The sequence below is a fragment of the Sminthopsis crassicaudata genome, chromosome 1 (assembly GCF_048593235.1).
Source record: "Sminthopsis crassicaudata isolate SCR6 chromosome 1, ASM4859323v1, whole genome shotgun sequence".
Taxonomy (NCBI): domain Eukaryota; kingdom Metazoa; phylum Chordata; class Mammalia; order Dasyuromorphia; family Dasyuridae; genus Sminthopsis; species Sminthopsis crassicaudata.
The window spans coordinates 743,782,192-743,800,994 of record NC_133617.1 but is presented as its reverse complement, the minus strand read 5'-3'; the positions used below and the strand labels follow the sequence as shown (position 1 = coordinate 743,800,994).

Sequence of the window (18,803 nt, the reverse complement as noted above, 5' to 3'; positions counted from 1 at the left end):
AAAAGAGGTGCTTCCATCTGCACTCTGAGACCAGCCGTTCTCTATCTGGAGATGGTGAGCATTTTATAAGAGGGAGCCTTTGGAGTTATGGCAGATCATTGTGGCAAAATGACTAATCTTTCAAGGTTGACCACCCTCATGAGATTTCAGTTACTGTGTACAGTGTTCTCCTGGTCCTGCTCCCTTCACTTTGCATCAGTTCATGCCAGTCTTCCCAAGAAGAGCTCAATCAAAGGCTATAGCTTTGGGGAGGACTTCATTTGCCACTGGGGATCATTTTAAGTCTATCATTTGCCAACCATGGTTACTGCCAACAGATGCCATAGGATGGTGGCCATTGGGACATGGTGTTGCTGCCTCACCTTGTATTCCCTCAGTCTTCTCCAGGGCACAGTACAAATAAGATTTGATGGCCTCCAAAGCCTCTCCCACTTCCTTCACCCATCACTTCTTATGGCACAATGGTATTCCCCTGGGCCCTCTTCTCTTCTCCCTCTCTACTGCTTCCCTTAGTGATGCCATCAAGTCCACGGATTGCATTATCATCCCCATCCTGATCTACTTCTCCATTTCCAGCCTCTTGGCCGACCTCCAGTCTCTCCAGCTGCTTTTCAGACAGTCCAAATGAATGGCCAACAGACATCTTAAACTCAACATGTCCAAAAGTGACCTCTCCTTATCTTTCTCCCTGCTCCTCCTTTCCCTATTACTATCCAGGACAACTACACTCCCAACTTAGAGTCATCCTTGACTCTTTTCTCTCATCCTTCATATTTAATATGGTTCCAAGGACTGCCCATTTCACCTTTGCAACATCTCTCAAATACTCCTCCTCTCCTCTGACACAGACCTCATCACCTTACATCTGGATTGTTACAATCACCTCTTGGGGGGGTCTGCCTGCCTCAAGGCTCTTCCCTACTCCATTCTTTCCCCCAAATAGTTTTCCTAAAGCCCAGATCCATCATATCATCGCGATACTCACTAAACTCTAGTGAACCCCCCATCACATATAGCCCACCCCTCCCAGATCAATACAAAATGCTATTTGTCATGCAAAGCCCTTCACAACCCAACTGCATCCCACCTTTTCAGTCTTTTTCCTCCTTATTCCTCAATACTTAACTCTTTGATCCAGTGACATTGAGCTCCTGGCCGTTCCACCAACAAGACACCCATCTCTCGATTCCAGTGCCTGGAAGACACTCCATCCTCTGCTCCAACTCTTGACCTTCCTAACTTCCCTGAAGACGCAGTAAAATCTTATTTTCTACAGGAAGCCTTCCCCAAGTCTCTTCATCCCAGTACCTCCCAGTCCCTCTTCCCTTGATTATTTCCTTTGTATCCTGTACCTAGGTGGCTCAGCCATATTGTTTTGTTTATTGTCTCCTACCTTAGATTTGACTTCCCTTAAGACACAATAAAATCTCACCTTCTACAGGAAGCCTTCACTTTCATCTTAATCTCTCCCAATTCCTCTTTCCTTCATTATTTCCTATGTATCCTTGGCCATATTGTTTTGCTTATCATCTCCCCCATTAGACTAAGATCCTTGAGGGCAGGGGACTGTCTTTTCCTTCCTTTGCATCCCTAGTGCCTAGTATAATGCCTGGTACATAGTAGGTGTTTAATAAATGTTTGTGGGCCTACTAATGGGTAGAGTGCTGAACTGGGAACTGAAAAACCATACATTCAATGCTCCCCTCTGACATTAATCAGCTGGATTTTCCTGGGCAAGTCACTGAAATTCTCTGAGCTTCAGTTTCCTCATCTGTCTAATAATAATAATTCCCATAGTGCACGCCTCAGAAAGTTGTTGTGAGGTTCAAATAAGATGTACATCATGGACCCCTTAGCTAGTCAGTCTGCTGAAGCTTTGTCCTTTTTTTAATAGAATTGTAGTTTTAATTAATTGAAGGAAAGGTTAAGTTTTAGTTAAAGAACAATGAAAGTCAAGACATTTTTTCAAACCAAAATCACGGACCCCCTGAAGTCCATCCACAGAAGGGGTTCATGGATCCCAGGTTAAGATGTTTCACTGTAGGATGCCCCAGTGGGAAGAACATGTGGCCTGGATGGACCAGGGCTGCTGGGCTAGCTCTATCCCCAGGCCCTCAAAGATGCTGAAGGCCTGATTTCCAACCCAATGTGCTCCCTCCCCTCTGATTTGCTGGTCTGTTGTTTCCCATTTCTTCCTCCCACCCTCTTTTCCCCCCATCTTTTTTTCCCAGAAATAGAGATGAGTAATGGGGCCAGAAGCCCTTCGTAGCAACTCAGAAGACTGAGGGCAAGGTAGAGTGAGGCCTCAGGAGGATGGGAAATGGAGAGTAGGGGAGAGGAGGAGGGACCAGCCAGGGCAGATGGAACTGGAGGCTTTTGAGAGCTGGGGGCAGGGAGATTATCTCTTTGTTTCCATCTAAAGAAAGAAGCAGTTTGGGGCCCATCCTGAGGGAGAATCCTGATGGAAAAGGCCCCAGTCCTGTTGCCACAATCGATCGGTCATGAAGTATTTATCCACTACCTACCCCGCGCAGGGCACTGGGCTAAGTGCTGGGGGCAGAGAGAAAAGTCAAAACAGCCTCTGCCCTTACAGCTCTGGGGCAAAGAGACACACGTACAGGATCCTCAGGATCGTGCAAATCTGGTCTCCTACCGCTAAAGTTAGGTTCTGGATCTTTGCATAGGAAATTCTCTTTCTCCCTCTGCTCTGCCTCCCAGAATCCTTAGCCCCTTTGCAGGGAGGGTCACTTGGTACAGGTAGTCTACCTGGTCTCCCCCAATCTGTTGTCAATGGCCTTTTCTTTCTCCTCAGACTAAGAATGGACTCCCTTCTTCATCCTTTTTCCTACAAGTTGACAGCAGTCTCTCTCCCTCTCCCCCACAGCCGGTGCAATGGCTGGTCCATATTGGGGAATTAATGAATGCTTGTTTGATGTGTGTGTCTGTATCATCCCCACTCCCTGGGGAATGTAAACCCCAGTGATCAGAGGCTATTTGGATTTGTCTTTGTGTCCCTCACCCCAACATATTGCCTGGCACATAGTAGGTGTTTATTACATATTTCTTTGACTGAAAAGGGCGAGATGAATGAATGAGTGAACAAATGAATGAATGAAACCACTAAATACTTACCGTGGGCTAAAAGGATACAAATACGAAGGGAAAAGGGAAGAGACGAAATGTTAAGCACCTACTATGTGCTTATGCTATGTGTAAATGTAAGGATACTATGTGTGAAGCTAATCACTTTACAATTATTATTTCATTTGATCCTTACATCTAACCCTGGAATAGAGGTGCTGTTATTCTCCTCACTTTGTAGTCAAGAAAACTGAGGCAGGCTAAGAAATTAAATGTTTGCAGTTGTGGAAACCGAGGCAGGTTAAGAAATTAAATGTTTGCAGTCATGGAAACTGAGGCAGACTAAGAAATTAAATGTTTGCAGTTGTGGAAACTGAGGCAGGTTAAGAAATTAAATGTTTGTAGTCATGGAAACTGAGAGAGGCTAAGAGGTTAAATGTTGCAGTTGTGGAAACTGAGACAGGCTGAGTTTGCAGATGAAGAAACTGAGGCAGGCAGAGATGAAGTGATTTCGCCAGGGTTGCACAGCTAGCCAAAGTGTCTGAGGCTTGGACACAGACTTTCCTGCATCCCAACCCAGAGCTCTAGCCACTGCACTCTTCAGTCTCTCAGTCCTTATTTATATTCTAACAGGGAGAGACAGTACGCACAGGAAAGTAGTGACCAGGTGGTCTGGAGGGGTACAGAGGTGGCAAATGGGGCCATAGGGAAGTAGGGTGACATGGGCTCCCCTTCCAGGAGCAAAGACAAATTTATGATTATGAGTCCAAGCAATGGCGAGCAGGGATAGCAGAGAGGGCAAAGGAGCAAGGAGTTAGGGCCACGTGGCTGGGCCTGGGGGTGCTTCCCAGAGGTTGCAGCCCTAAAGCAGGGCCCTGAAGGACCAGCAAGATTTTGCTCAGTGAATGGGGTGAAGAGCATTGAAGGTCCTGAGGTACCAGAGGAGCCTGACCCCCTGCAGTCAGGGAGGGCAGGAGCTAACAGACCCTTCCACAGAGGGCTCACTTACAGGCGCGTGCCATGTTTTTCAGGTCCTGAATCTCTTCCTGGCCTTGCTGCTCAGCTCCTTCAGCGCAGATAACCTGACAGCCCCAGACGAGGACGGGGAGATGAATAATCTCCAGCTGGCCCTGGCCCGGATTCAAAGGGGCCTTCGCTTTGTCAAGCGCACCACCTGGGATTTCTGCTGCAGCCTGCTCAAACGACCCCGTGACATGGCCACCAGGAAGAAAGCCTCGGGCCCGCCGGCCGTGCCCCCAGCTCCCAGTGGCCTGCCCAGCTGCGTGGCTGGCCACGGCTCCACGGAGCTGGACAAGGTGCCCGAGACTGCCCGCAAGGAGACAAGGTTTGATGAGAAGAAGCCAACTGACCCAAACTCCAGGGGTACAGGCAAGGAACCGGGAGAGTTCCCCGGGGACCCCGAATCATCTGTGCACGTGCCCATTGCTGTAGCCGAGTCAGATATTGAGGATCATGAGGAGGATGAGGATAACAGTCTTGGCACCGAGATGGAATCCAGCAAACAGGTGAGCAGAGGCGGGGCTGGGTCCTTGGCCAAAGGTGGGGGAGAACAGACCCTCTTCTTGGTGATCCAAGGCCTTGGAGGTGAACACCAGTGCCGTAATGTTGTAACATTGTAACACAGTAAGTTGTAACACTGTAATTGCAATGCTGAAACATTATAATGTTGTAACATTGTAGCTGTAACATTGTGACTCTATAACACTGTAACACCCATGGTGCCATAAGGCAGTGGTGTCCTGGGGGCTCTGTTTGCTCCTGCACCCAATGTCCCCATCCTCTGGGCTCTGCACCCAATATCCCCATCCTCTGGGCTCAGGGTCTTTGGGTCTGCTCGGCCTGGGTTTTCTGATTCCTTCCTTGCTGGCGCTTCCTAGGATCAGAGGATTTGATTGGGAGGATCTCAGACCCAGTCGCTGCACAGATTCTTCACCCGGGTCTGCCTCAGGTTTTTGTTTTGTATTTCGCTAGCTACACTTCAGGTTAATTGCTTTCCCTCAGAAAACTGTGGTTTTGTTTTATGCAGGAGCCAAAGGCTTGAACTTACTATTCAAAGGCCACATGACACAAGACTAACAAGCTCTGATGGAATCCATCCCCATTATTTTTTAAAATGAGGAACTGAGACCCAGACAGGGCAAGCTTGAGTAAGGCCAGCCAGGTCAAAGGGAGCAGATTTAGGATCTCTGACAAATGTGGCTTTGGGGTGCTGACGGTCCGCAGGACTTTGATGCAGGCAAAGCATTCTGGGAGCTCAGAGAAAGGAGAGAAGGGTCTTCCTGGGCTGGAGGGGTCGGAGAAGATGGGCTAATTTACAGAGGACATGGGTCTGAGTTGGGCTTTGAAGGGTGGGTAGAGTTAGGTAATTGGGCAGAAAGGGAGATTGGATTTGTACAATGAAGGACCGTGAATTCCAGACCGAGAATGTGGATGTTAGCCACTGAAGGCTCTGGAGCCAAGGGGATGGATGTGGTCAGGGCTTTGCTTTGGGAAGGTCCAATCACCCAGTCAGTCACTGCTCCAGGCCTTAGAGCACCTAGCCTTGCTGATCCTCAATTTCCCCATCTGTAAAGTGAGGTTTTACAGCTCCCTTGGTCCCCCTCCCACCCTACTTGGGATGGTGATGAGTGTCAAATGAGATGCTTGCAGGGGCACTTTGAAATGAGATCTGACCGAGCGATGAGGAGGATGCTGTGGCTGGCGCCTGGGGAGCAAAGGGGCCTCCCTCTGAAGTGTTGCCATCCAAGCCTGGCCCTGAGCTTCCAGCCATGCTTGTGGCCCCCCGAGTGCCAGCCAGGCTGCTTTGAGAGCCCTGCTATTTCCTGCTGGAGGCCGTCAGCACTAGCCACTCAGTGCTTGGCCCAGTCTCGGCAGCAGGTGCGTTAGGTGTATTATTCCATCCTTGATGCCTCCTGGCAGCTGCTTCCCTCACTGAAGGAGGGACGAAGGCAAACAGGCAGGCCGGCCCTTCCCGGAGGCCAGGGCCTCCCAACTGTGGCCTCCTTCCTCTTCCCGCTGGGCGGCAGAGCTCCCCCCGCCCCAGTCCGGGAAGGAGACCCATCACTGCCACAAAACTTTCCACGATACCAAGCTAGTTTCTTCTGTCTTCTGAACAAAGTTATGGGCTGTCCATCTTGGACCCTTCCCTGAATGTCAGAAAAGGCATCCCTTTCCCCAAAGGAGAGGAAGCCCCTTGCCCAATCCCTCTGCCCCATTGGTGATGATGATCACGTGGTCTCTACTAACCCACAAACAAATGCCCATAATTCCTGCTTCTTCACTCACTCAGGACCCAGTGAGAAAAGTAGGGCCTTGACAGCCATGCAACAGGTCAGTCCCACTTCTGGTTTAGAGCAAACCGATCTGCCGGCTTCTTGGCAAAAAGCTCCTGGAATTCTGCAGGCACTGCTGTGCCATCTGCCGGGAACAGGGCAGAGCTTCTGGGTGCCAGCAGAAAGCAAGAAGCCCAGCATTACATCGGCTTTTTGTTCACTCTACCAAACTGTCGATGCTCATTGAGTTTGTGGTCCAGACCTTTTTCACAAATGTCAGTCAACTATTGAAATAATAAGCTTTTGATATTTTAATAGCAAAAATACTTTGATATATTAAGTCTTTGTTAACTTGTTAATAGTGATTCATTAACATCATCCATTTAGCAATCATGTTTATTAACATTGGGTAAAGGGCGGAACTTTGGAGAAGTATACTTGAAAGAAATATACTTCTCCAAAGTTCTGCCCTCTACAACATAAGTGTGCATTTATTAAGCACCTACTATATGCCTGACACTGTGGCTATAAAGAAAGGCAAAAGACCTCCCTTCTTTCAAGGAGTTCACATTCTAAGAGGGGAGAGAACACACAACAATTATGTCCACGTGAGATAATAGTCGGTGTAAATGGCGGGCAACCTCAGAGGGAAGACACTGGTGGTGGGGCCTTTTTTAAGGCCTGCAGAAGGAAGGAAGCCTGTGGGCAGGGATGAGGAGGGAGCATGTGCCGAGCATGGGGAGCAGGTGGCAGAGGCAGGAGAAGTGTCCTGCCCTGCAAGGCAAGCAGGCCATTGGTAGTGGACCAGATTGCACAGGTAGAAGTAAAGTAAGGAGACAGGAGAGGCAGGAAGGGACTTAAAAGCCAAATGGAGGATTTTTCTATTAGATTCAGGAGGTCCTAGGGAATTTATTCCCTCTCTAAACTGAAAGCCCCTCTACTCTACAGTATTAGCTATTGATTGCTCCCCATGTCACTTGGTAGGGCTACTATCCACGTCTTCATGTACATCACTGATAAAAACAGTGAACAGAAAGAGGCCAGGGATTGCTCCCCAGGGCCTCCTCCCGAGAGGGCCTCCAAACTGCTCACAATCCGTTGCTCACCACTCTTTGGGTCTGGTTTTCTCCTCCCTAAGCCCTCTCCACCATCTTGTCATCCAGGCCAAGGGCCTCCGTCTTGACCACAAGGTGGCTAGCATGAGAAAGTTCCTCCAATATTTCCTGAAACCCATGATGGTTGTGCTGAGACCTTCCCCTGAAGGAAGGTAGCCTGGTTCATTTGGTCTGGGCCTAGGACTTCATTGATCTAGAGAATTTATAAATGGTGAAACTTCCCCTACTATTCTTAAAGTGTAGGGGAACTGAGAGATGAAATGACCTTCCCAGAATCGCCTGGGCAGGGGGGCTTGAATTCAGGTTCCGGGGCTGGCCTCTCACTATGCTAGCTCTTTCAAAAAAGGAAGTGTTCAGAAGTTCTTTTTTTTCTGAGGCAATTGGGGTTAAGTGACTTGCCCAGGATCACACAGCTAGGAAATATTAAGTGTCTGAGACCAGATTTGAACTCAGGTCCTCCTGATGAGAACCTCATTTTTGATAAACCCTTTCTGAGTGTCCGTCAATGCCTTTTGCCCCTTCCCACATCCCAGAATATTCCTAGGAATTGGAGTGAACTTCACAGGAAGCCTATCTCAGAAGTAATGTAGAGAATTAGCAGTTAGCAAATCTTCTTCCCTCACAAGGGGCTTTGTTCTTTCACTAGAGTAACCCTCCCTGCCTGCCTTTGATAATTGTTCTCTGCCAGGGTCCCCACCGAACAAGGGTAAGGAGATTGCAGTGTGTCCGGTGGGTCCTGGGGAAGCACAGAAGCATTTAAGGGAAGGGGCTCGGACGGGAGGGGTGACGTGGGATTGGCAGGAGGAATGGCGAGATTAATGAGGGCCTGGTGACAGTCATTAGGAAGAGACAAAATCAAGTCCCGAATTGATGCCATGGAAATGGAGAGGAGAAAACTTCATTTTCCTAGAGTAATGTCCCTTCTTTAAAACCAAAAGTACAACAAAAAAGAGGATAAAATGTGTGTACGGCACAAAGTCTGGCCCTCAGCTGAGAGAGAAAACTAATTAACGGGGAGTCAGCTGGATCCAGTGTTATCTGGGTAAGGTCAGATGTTCTGAGTCATCCCCATGTCAATAGAAGAACACGGGAAGGACCGCCGCTGCCATAAAATGAAACCCTTTCCAAAGGATGGCTTGTGGCAAGTAATGCACACACAGACTCTCCAGCCTGGCGAGCAGACTGGATCAAGGAGGAAGGCGTGAGAGGAGAGAGCCAGAGAACAGCGTTAGGGGATGGGAGGAGGGCCATCCCCAGAAATCAAGAAGATGGGAGGAGCCAGTGGGCGGAAAGATGCTGAGTTCCATCTGAAGAAGCAACATGGCAGCCGTGGAAGCTATGGGAAGTGGGCTCGGGGTGGGGAGGCCCCATCCGTATTGTGGCCCTGCTGCTTTGGCCCCTGAGTAAGGTTCTGTACCTAGGAGCCTCCATCTTCTCTCTACAATGCAGCTAATAATCCCCCAGCCCTCCCCACCTCCTGGGTTATTTTGAGGCTGCAGTGAGATAATGTAGGTAAAGTGCTTAGCGCACGCTGGAAACGCCACTTAGGATTAGGTTGAATTTGAGCATATTCTGGGAAAAGGAGTTGACAGTTGGTCTCGTTGCTTCAAGCTGCCTCGGATGGAGGCGGGCTCTGCCGCTGAGCTGCCCCAGTTGCTCTCGTCCCCTTTTCCTCACAGTCCATTCTGTTGGGAGCTCCCCAGCGGGCAGCGACTGGTCTGTTACTCCTTTCTGTCCCCAGTGCCTCCTTAGCACAGGGCGTGGCACAAAGTGGGCGCTCAGTCATTGACCCTTGATTCCCCTGCCTGCTGCATCACCTATCCCAACTCTTCTTGGGGACATGGCTCTCAGTAGTGAGCATAAAAAGATGACAGATTTGTGTGTCAGAAACCAGGGTCTCCATTAGACAGGCAGGCAGCAGGAGGCGCCACCCCTCACGCCAGGACTCCAGCTTCTTCCTAACTCCCTCCACCCCACAAAATGCTGCTTCCTTGCTCTTTGGGGCTGAATTTTATTTTATTTTATTTTATTTTTAGATTTTTTTCAGTTTTCATTTACCAGAAATATGTATGGGTAATTTTACAACATTGACAATTGCCAAATCTTTTGTTCTAATTTTTCCCCTCCTTCCCCCCCCCACCCAGATGGCAGGTTGACCAAGACACGTTCAATATATTAAAGTATAAGTTAAATACAATATATGTATACATGTCCAAACAGTGGTTTTGCTGTACAAAAAGAATCAGATTGAAATGGTGTACAATTAGCCTGTGAAGGAAATCCAAAATGCAGGCGGACAAAAATAGAGGGATTGGGAATTCTATGCAGTGGTTCACAGTCATCTCCCAGAGTTCTTTCACTGGGTGTGGGGCTGAATTTTATAATGTAGCAAGGAATCTCCCTGATGTGGATGAGCCAATATAAGGGCCTCGAGGCCCTTTGTATCAGTCCTCAGCTCTTGGCACGGTACCCACTGCACAGTGGGCACTAAATACTTGTGTATTAAATGGTTGGGGAAATCGAATCCCTGGACCCCTTCAGAGGAAGACACAACCTTTGTTTGACAGCGTCCATCTCCCAACCCCTTTCATCCCCCTCCTGCCCCTGACAACACACACACACACACACACATACACACAAACACACACATTTACACACACACACTCACACAGAGACACACTCACACAGACACACACATTTACACACACTCACACACATACACACAAACACACAGACACACACACACACTCACATACTCTCACACTCACATACACACACACTCACACACATACATACACACTCACACACAGACACACTCACACAGACACACACATTTACACACCCTCACACACATTTACACACACACACACATTTACACACACTCACACACATACACACAAACACAGACACACTCACACACACTCACATACTCTCACACTCACATACACACACACTCACACACATACATACAAACACACACTCACACATACTCTCACACTCACACTCACATACTCTCTCACACACACATACATACACACCAGTGGACTTGTCAATTGGGAAGTTGACCAGCAGATCTTGAGGTCACGGATGCTTAAACCATTTGGAATTTTAAGTGACGACATCAGGTTAAATTGTGCACCCTGTCAGATCATGTCAGCCTTTCCCACTTCCCTTACCATCACATCCAGGTTTAAGGCCAAGGGTTAAAAATAAGACTCCCTCCCAATAAGACAGGAGGTGTTAGAGACGACATTATCTTATCTTCTCAACCTGTTATTTTTAACACTTGGGACCTGAGTCTGGACAGCTGCTCGCCTCCCTCCTCCATCTCCTCTCCTTTCTTCCCATTCCTTCCTCTCTTCTTCCCTTAGCCTAAGCTGGAGTGGAGGGGAGAATTGTCTTGCCCACTCTCATCGGGACCATTTATGTCCCTGAGAGTGTATTGGGTATCCATTTCATTGGGTATTCTGCCAGCCCTTGCAGAGGGATACAAGAATGTAATGTGGGGGAAGGAGGATTGGGTCATGGATTAGGAAGCATGGGTTCGAGTCCTGACTCCATCTCTAGCTTCCCATGGGATTGTGGACAAATCATTTAGCCTCTCTTTGACATAGGGAAAAAATAATTGTAATGAGCTGCCATAATGAACGGAATCAAAAGAGAACCCTAGTAAAGGGTCAGGCTTCACGACTCCCCACCCCTACCCTCTCTCTGGTACTTCCATACTCTCTAGGATACCATCTTGCTGTGGACTAAACTTGTAGCCACTGAGGGCCATGTTTGGTAACTGAATCTGGCTGCCCCAGGGCCGCTTCTTTCATCACAGTCTCCCAGAGCCCAGGAATCAACAGTGAGTCTTTTGCAAAGAAAGGAGGATCATGGGAGACACAATATGTCCCCAAAACTCAGTTCATTTTCTTTTCCCCAAAACCCTCCCTCTTCCAAACTTCCTTCTTACTGTCAAGGCCACTATTCTCTGCTTGGTCACCCAGGCCCACAACCTAGGTATCATCCTCTCCGTTCCTCACTCTCTCACCTGCTGCACACACACACGTTGTAGATCCTATCTTCATGATATCTCCCGCATCCACCCTGTTGTCTCCTCTGAGCCTCCCTTTCTCTCCCCCCCCCCACTGCCTCAGGCTTTCATCTCTTCACCTGAACATGGTATGGCTACTAGTGGAGCTCTGGGCCTCAAGTGTCTCTCCTCTCCATCCATTCCTCACTCGGTCATGGGGAGAATAGAGTGAGACTGGTGACCTTGCCCAGCCTCCCTCACTTAAATCCAAATCACTTGCAAGTCAGGAGATGTCCTACCTGAGGTCATGATCCTCTTCATGAAGGAAGGACAAACAACCTGTGAATAGCAGTAGCTGTTCCACTGGGGACTCAACTAGCCAGCTCTAGTTCAGCAACACAGCTCCCTCCCTCCATCCTTTCTCCTTTCGCCTTTTCTTCCTTTCTTCCTTCCTTCCCTCTTTTCTCTCCTCCTTCTCCCTCCACCCACAGGGAACCTGCGGGTGCTCTGCTCAAAGGAATATAAATTTTGATCACTGAAACCTAACAAATTATTTGGGGATTTATGGACTAGATTTCTCTCTTATAGATTATGCTTTATATCTGAATCACTCTGGCTCTCATTAATTGATCAACATGGGTCCCAACCCAAGCCTTACTTGGTCATTCTTTGGCTTTTGGTGGCTCAAAGAGAGCATAAATAGCAGTTGTTTCTGTTTTGATGAGAAACTCAAAGGATCTTTTCCTCCAGATTGATTTTTTTTGACTAGGTAAAAGAGGTCATTTTTGCCTCATTTTTACCTAGCCGTAATTCCTGAATGGCTGTTGCCTCAGACAAACTGAGACTTGGGAAAAACCTTAGGTCAAAAAAGTCATTGCCTCCCCCTGAATTTCGTCCTGATCTAGATCTTGCCACTGGACCCACATGACTCCAGAGGAGAGAATGAGGCTGGTCACTTTGCCCAGCCCTCCCTCTCTTAAATTCCATTCACTTGCAAGTCATGACATCTCCTTCCTGATGTCATGGTCCTCTTTGAGAACAAAGGGCAAGCAGCAACACGGCTGTCAAAGTGATCTTCCTAAGTACAGGTCTGATGATTTCTCTCTGTCTCTCTCAATGCTTCTTCCTGTCTCTATCTCTTAGTCTCTCTCTGTCTCTATTCCTCTGTCTTTGTATCTCTCTCTCTCTCTCTCTCTCTCTCTCTCTCTCTCTCTCTCTCTCTCTCTCTCTCTCTCTCTCTGTCTCTCTCTCTCTGTCTCTCTCTCTCTCTCTGTCTCTCTGTCTCTCTCTCTCTCTGTCTGTCTCTCTCTCTCTCTCTGTCTCTCTCTCTCTCTCTGTCTCTCTGTCTCTCTCTCTGTGTCTCTCTCTCTCTCTCTGTCTCTCTCTCTCTCTCTGTCTCTCTGTCTCTCTCTCTCTCTGTCTCTCTCTCTCTATTCCTCTGTCTTTGTATCTCTATCTGTCTCTTTCTGTCTTTTTCTGTCTCTCTCTGTCTCTCTGTCTCTCTCTGTCTCTCTCTCTCTGTCTCTCTCTCTCTCTCTCTCTGTTTCTCTCTCTCTCTCTTTGTCTCTCTCTCTCTGTCTCTGTCTCTCTCTCTGTCTCTCTCTCTGTCTCTGTCTCTCTCTCTCTCTCTCTCTCTCTCTCTCTCTCTCTCTCTCTCATACACATACACACCCTTCCATGTCTTTCCCCCCATTCAGTAAATTCCAATCTTCCCTGTCACCTCCAGAATCACATATAAAATCCTGTTAAGCTTTTAAAACTCTGCATGACCTTTCCCCTCCTACCTTTCCTGTCTTCGTTCATCTCATTCCCCTTCAAGTATTCTCTGTAATGTAGTAACACTAGTCTCCATGGGGTGCTTCTCACAAGACAAGCTTTCCCCCATTTCCAGGCATCTTCCCCGACTGTGCCCCCTGCCTGGGTCTCTCCCCTTCCACATTTGTGTCTCCTGGATCCCTTCAACTTTCAGTTAAGATTCTCCACTCTGCACAAAGCCTTTTCCAATCCCCTTCAACGCCGGTGCCTTCCCTCTGAGATTATCTCCCACTTAGCCTTTGTGTAGCTTGTACACATACAGATGTCTGCGTGTTGTCTCCCCATTTTCACTTGGCTTTGCATCCCCACTGCTTGGCACAATGCCCAGCACATAGTAGGCACTAAATGCCTTTTGACTGACTGAACAGTTGCATAAGGGAGACATCTCGTCCCTGACACCAAACAAGGCAAGAATGAGGGATTTGCTCCCGGACAAAATGGTCCTCCTGGAGCCCAAGGGTCTTGGGCCTGCCAGAAACGTCAAACTGAATAAGTGAAAGATAGATCCCTGTCCCTGGTGGGCAGAGATCACAGTTAAGATGAGCCAGCCAATGAAAAAAAGCCTGGCTATTCACCCGCCAGCCAGGAATTTGGACCCCGGAGATTCCAGAAATTCAAACCGTTGTACGCTGAGGATTCCAGGGATTTGGGCCCCAGGAAATTGGATCCTAAAGAACTGAAGCCAATGATATCAGGTCACAGGAATTCCAGGAAATCATACATTGGGTAAATGACCTCAGGGAATCAGACACTGGAGAGGCCAGAGATTCAGGCTGTGGGAAATTAGATCCCAGTCATGTCAAAGATTTGGACCGGGGATAATCAGACCTCGGAGATTCCAGGGATTCGAAGCTTGGAGAATTAGCTCTGGATGAATCAGTTCGCCGAGGGCAGAGGCTACTGGATGAACAGATGAGATTCCACATTTCCAGAAAAAGGAGCCAGGGATGAAAACTTCCAACTTATAACTTAGGACAAGCTAGAGCATATTTAAAAGGGTTGTTTGGGATTATTTAGAAAGGGAAGCAGAGGTTATTGTGACTTCATTCAAAACTGCACTGTCTCTTTCCTTTTTTGTCAGGGTAATAGACAGGGAACTGCCATAGATACGCTTTCCCTAGATTTTGGCCAGTTCTTTGTCTTATTCTCTCATTCTTCTGAAAAAAATTGGTGAAATGGGGTTTGGAGGCAGTAAAATTAGATAGATTCGGAACTGTACAAGGGACTGGTCTCACAGAGGATCATTTACGGTGTGATGTCAGCTTAGACAGGCCCAGAGATGTGTCCTTGGCCTGTGTGGTCACCTTGTTAATGGTGACTTAGAGGAGGGGATGGATGGTTGGGTCCTAAGCAGCTGGCACTTGCTTGGTGTCTCTAGATGGAGATACTCAATTCATGCTTGAAGAACCAACTAGAGGGTTTGGGGGGTTAGTGAGAACCAATAAAAACGTCACCCAGTAGCCAGCCATCACCAGAGCAGCCTCTGACCCCAGAGGCCATTTCAGTGCTTGTTTCAGCCTTGGAGACTTCCCAGTGTGGGAGAATTGCTGACTTTCTTCTCTGCTGGCACAGATCTAGAGAGCCCAGGTCCTTGACCTTAAGGTCAAGGGTTAGGGTCAAGCTCCACTTGACAAGGAGGCTCAGAGGGAGCCTTCCTTAATGTTCTTGGATCTCAGTTTCCTCATCTGTAAAATGAGAGGATTAGACTAGGTAGTCCTACAGGACCTTTCTTGCCACAGCCATATGGTCTATGTGTGATCTTCAGGGAATCGCTGAATCTCCAGTTTCCAAACTTTATTTTAAATGAAGAAATGGACTCTGCTCCTTTGATCCCATGGGTGCTTCATTAAACCACAGTCCTTATTGAGCTGAAATTGGGATGACGTAGGTCTCTCGGCATCATGGCTGGCAGCATTTTCTGGAAAGAGATTCGGTTTCTCTATGGCCAGGAGGTCTGAGGAGGCTTGCCTCCAAAACCCCAGTCTCTTCTGTGCTAGAAATCCCAGGTGGTTGTTTGGCTGGCTCTCTGGGAAGTCCAGTGTACAGCGCCGGGCACCGGACATGCAAAGACAAAATGAAATGGGCTGCCTTGACTTCCAGCCAGCCAGGTGCTGGGACAGCTGGGTGGTGCAATAGAAACAAGATCTGAGTTCAAATCCAGCCTCAGACACTTAACCTAAGATACTTAACCACTGCCTGCCTCAGTTTCTTCATTTATAAAACAGAAATAATAATAATAGCTCCTACCTCCCAGGGTATAATGAGATAATATTTGGAAAGCCTTTGCAAGCCTTATAAAAGCCAGTAATTATGCAGTAAGTCAAGAAGTAGAAAGGGCCTTCAAAGTCACCCACTACAACTTCTCCATTCTGAAGTTGGGGAAACTGAGGCTACGTAACTTGCTGCAGGGGTGATAAATGGAAGAACTGGGATTTGAACCCAGGTCTCTGACATCAAATCCATCACCTTTTCTATCATATCATACTGTAGATAAGTAAATAAAAACAAGTCTAAAGTAAAAACAAGGTAATTTCAGGGATGAGATGAGCTGGGCTCTTGTGAGAGGCAGCCCTGGAGCTCAGCCTTGGAGGAATATTGGGATTATAAGAAGTGTAAGGGCAGCGCATTCTAACTATGGGAGGAGGAAATGATGTATACATGAAGAATAGTGGAGACCATCAAATAGAGCAGCATGGCCAGACCAGAGAGTGCATGCAAGGGAACATGGGAAACCAAGGATCTTAAACGGCAAACCCTCAGAGTTTGTGGCCAGGCTAGGGGCAAGAGGGAGCCAGTGGGATTTCTCAAGCAGATAAGTAACAGGATCATACCTTGGCTTTAAAAATATCTACACCTCCTCTCTCTGTACATGGAGTGAAAAAGACAAATGAAGTAGACCAAAGTCCAAGCCCATTTCTTGAGGCCTTGGGCCTGGGGAGAGTGAGGCGGCCCTGAGGTCCTCAGGGGAGATCCTTCACCTCAAGTGCTGGGGAAAGGAGAGAGACTGGGAAGATAGTTAAAAAGACATAAGCAATTCGGACTCTGCTCCCTCAGCCGGTAAGCTGATGCGGAAGTCGGTCCCTGACGCCTCCCAAGTGAGGGCCTCCATTTTTAATGCACCAAACATCCAGGCTTATCTCTGCTCCTGGCTCACTGTTCCCCTTTCGAAGCTTCATTTCCAATCCAACCCACCTTGATTAATCATCTTCCGTGTTCTAGACACTGTCCTAGGCACAGAGTCAGACAAAAAATAACAGAATCCTCGCCATCAAGATGTTTCTTGCACACTAAAGAGATGGGAGTCCACGTAAATGGGTAGATCAACCTTGTAGCCATTTTGTATTTATTTTCTATGTTGATCTCCCTAGTAGAGAGTCACTTCCTTGAGGGCAAGGCCTATTTTGTCATTATTTTGCATCCCTAACACCAGGCAGATGGTGGGTGCTTTTAAGATGCATATTTGTTAATTCCAAGATTCATTCAGGTTTTTATGTACAATGGAGGTCCTTCTGAGCCTGTTTCCTTATCCATAAAAGTCCATAAAATGGGCCTAGATGATGCTCCCAGACTCCATCCAGTTTGATACCCCAGAGCTTCTCTGAAGTGAACTTGCCACCTTCAGAAATGGTTCGGTGGCCCCTCCGGCCCCCCCTCAGGCAGAGCAAGATAGTCTCCTGGGCTGGTTCCTCATCTGCAGCGGGGGAAGGAGGGTGACAGGAACCGGGGGAAAGGCTGGAGCACTTTCCTCTCAGGTCCCCTCCAGCCCTGACATTCTAGGAGTTGGTAGCCTGGGACCAGAACAGTCCGTGCTCTGGACTCTGGAGGTGTGGCCGGAGCCGAGTTCTGAGCGTTAACCCCCATGGTTCTAGGGCCAACCCTGACCACGCTGTCCCTCTTCTCCCACCAGCAGAGACACGACGATGACACGTACTCTGAGGGCAGCACGGCAGACATGACCAACACTGCCGACCTCCTGGAGAAGATCGCCGACCTCGGGGAGGACGTGAAGGACCCCGAGGATTGCTTCACCGAGGGTAAGGCGCCCCGTCTCTACAGTGCGGTGACCCCTCGTTGTGTATGTGTCCTGTCACACATGGGACTGTTGTCCCGCCGGTGTGGGATGTGCTGGGGTCTGAGGAGAGGGAGTGACCGGCAGTCAGTCAGCCAGTCCGCATTTGCTAAGCACCTACTGTGCGCCAAGCACTGAGCTAAGCACTGGCTAGACGCTCCATTTCTGTGTGTAGGAACATTTGTTGTAAATGGGTTTGTGTGAGAGCACTGCAGTTGCGGAGCGTGACTTTGGGGAAAACCCTTTGTGTGGAGGGGGAAGTATGAGATTTGGGGGGCATCGGGGGCTGCTCCCTGGGATTTGGTCATTCTCAAATGAGATGAAAAACAAGTCCATTGGCTCTCCCGGAGAAAAGGAACCCCGTTAAATAATGTAGAAAGCTTAAAAAGGACTTCATTTACTAATCTCATTTGCTTATAACATTTTGTTATATTTATTGTTATATTATTTTAGATCATATCATGTCACATCATGTTTTATCATATCATGTCATATTACATCATATATAATATATTGTAGCATATTATTATTGTATATTGTATTATATATTTGTATTATATGATGTTATATTATAATATTAGAGTGTATTATATTATTACATGATAACACATTGTTATTATTATGAGCAAATGAAATTATGTAAATGAAAATGTTATAAGCAAATGCCTGGCTTGGAGTGAAGAAGCCCCAGAATCCCGCCTGCCGAGCAGCCCTGGCAGGGCCTGGGTTTGCTCTGGGATGTAGGAATGAGCTCCCGAGGGGGCCTGATGCAGCCCCTGCCTCGTCCCTCCATTTCCTCCACCCCACCCTCTGGGTACAGCTGGAGTGGGGGGCGCTCTGGCCGGCTCCACGATCCCAGCTGGAGCCATCGCCTTTTTCTTGCCCCTCACAGGCTGCGTCCGGCGCTGTCCCTGCTGCACGGTGGACACGACTCAGTTCCCTGGCAGGGTCTGGTGGAGGCTCCGGAAAACCTGCTATCGCATCGTGGAGCACAGCTGGTTCGAGACCTTCATCATCTTCATGATTTTGCTGAGCAGCGGAGCCCTGGTAACCTGGGGCAAGGGGCAGCAAGCCCAGGGGGGGAGGGGACACGGGGGGGGGGGGGGGGAGGGACACCAGCCACCAGCCGGCTCCCAGGCAGACATAGGACCCAAAGCTGCTTGTCAAAACCGTTGGACAATTTAGTGGAAGGCCCAAGGCCTGCCCTCAGGGCTCCCAAGAGCACCAATGCCCTCTTAGAGGAGACACCTCAATGGTCACAGGTTCTTATCCTGAGAACACAACAGTGTGAGCTCCCCAAGGTGCCTCGGACCCAGGATCCAGCCCGGGAAGTGTCTCATGCCCTTGGGAAAAATAATCAAGACCAACAATCCGACCTTTGTTCTGCCCAAGCTCCCCCGCCCTGGCTGAGG

The 18,803-nt window shown here is 48.4% G+C and overlaps 1 protein-coding gene across 1 annotated transcript in view; it reads left to right on the top strand.

Moving 5' to 3' along the window:
• SCN5A (sodium voltage-gated channel alpha subunit 5) overlaps window positions 1-18,803 on the top strand; it is a 175,765-nt gene that overhangs the window by 131,170 nt on the left and 25,792 nt on the right. The window contains exons 17-19 of the mRNA XM_074284385.1: window positions 4,113-4,607; window positions 17,230-17,356; window positions 18,284-18,438. Coding sequence (XP_074140486.1) covers window positions 4,113-4,607; window positions 17,230-17,356; window positions 18,284-18,438 — 777 coding nt within the window. The remainder of the gene's footprint in view (window positions 1-4,112; window positions 4,608-17,229; window positions 17,357-18,283; window positions 18,439-18,803) is intronic.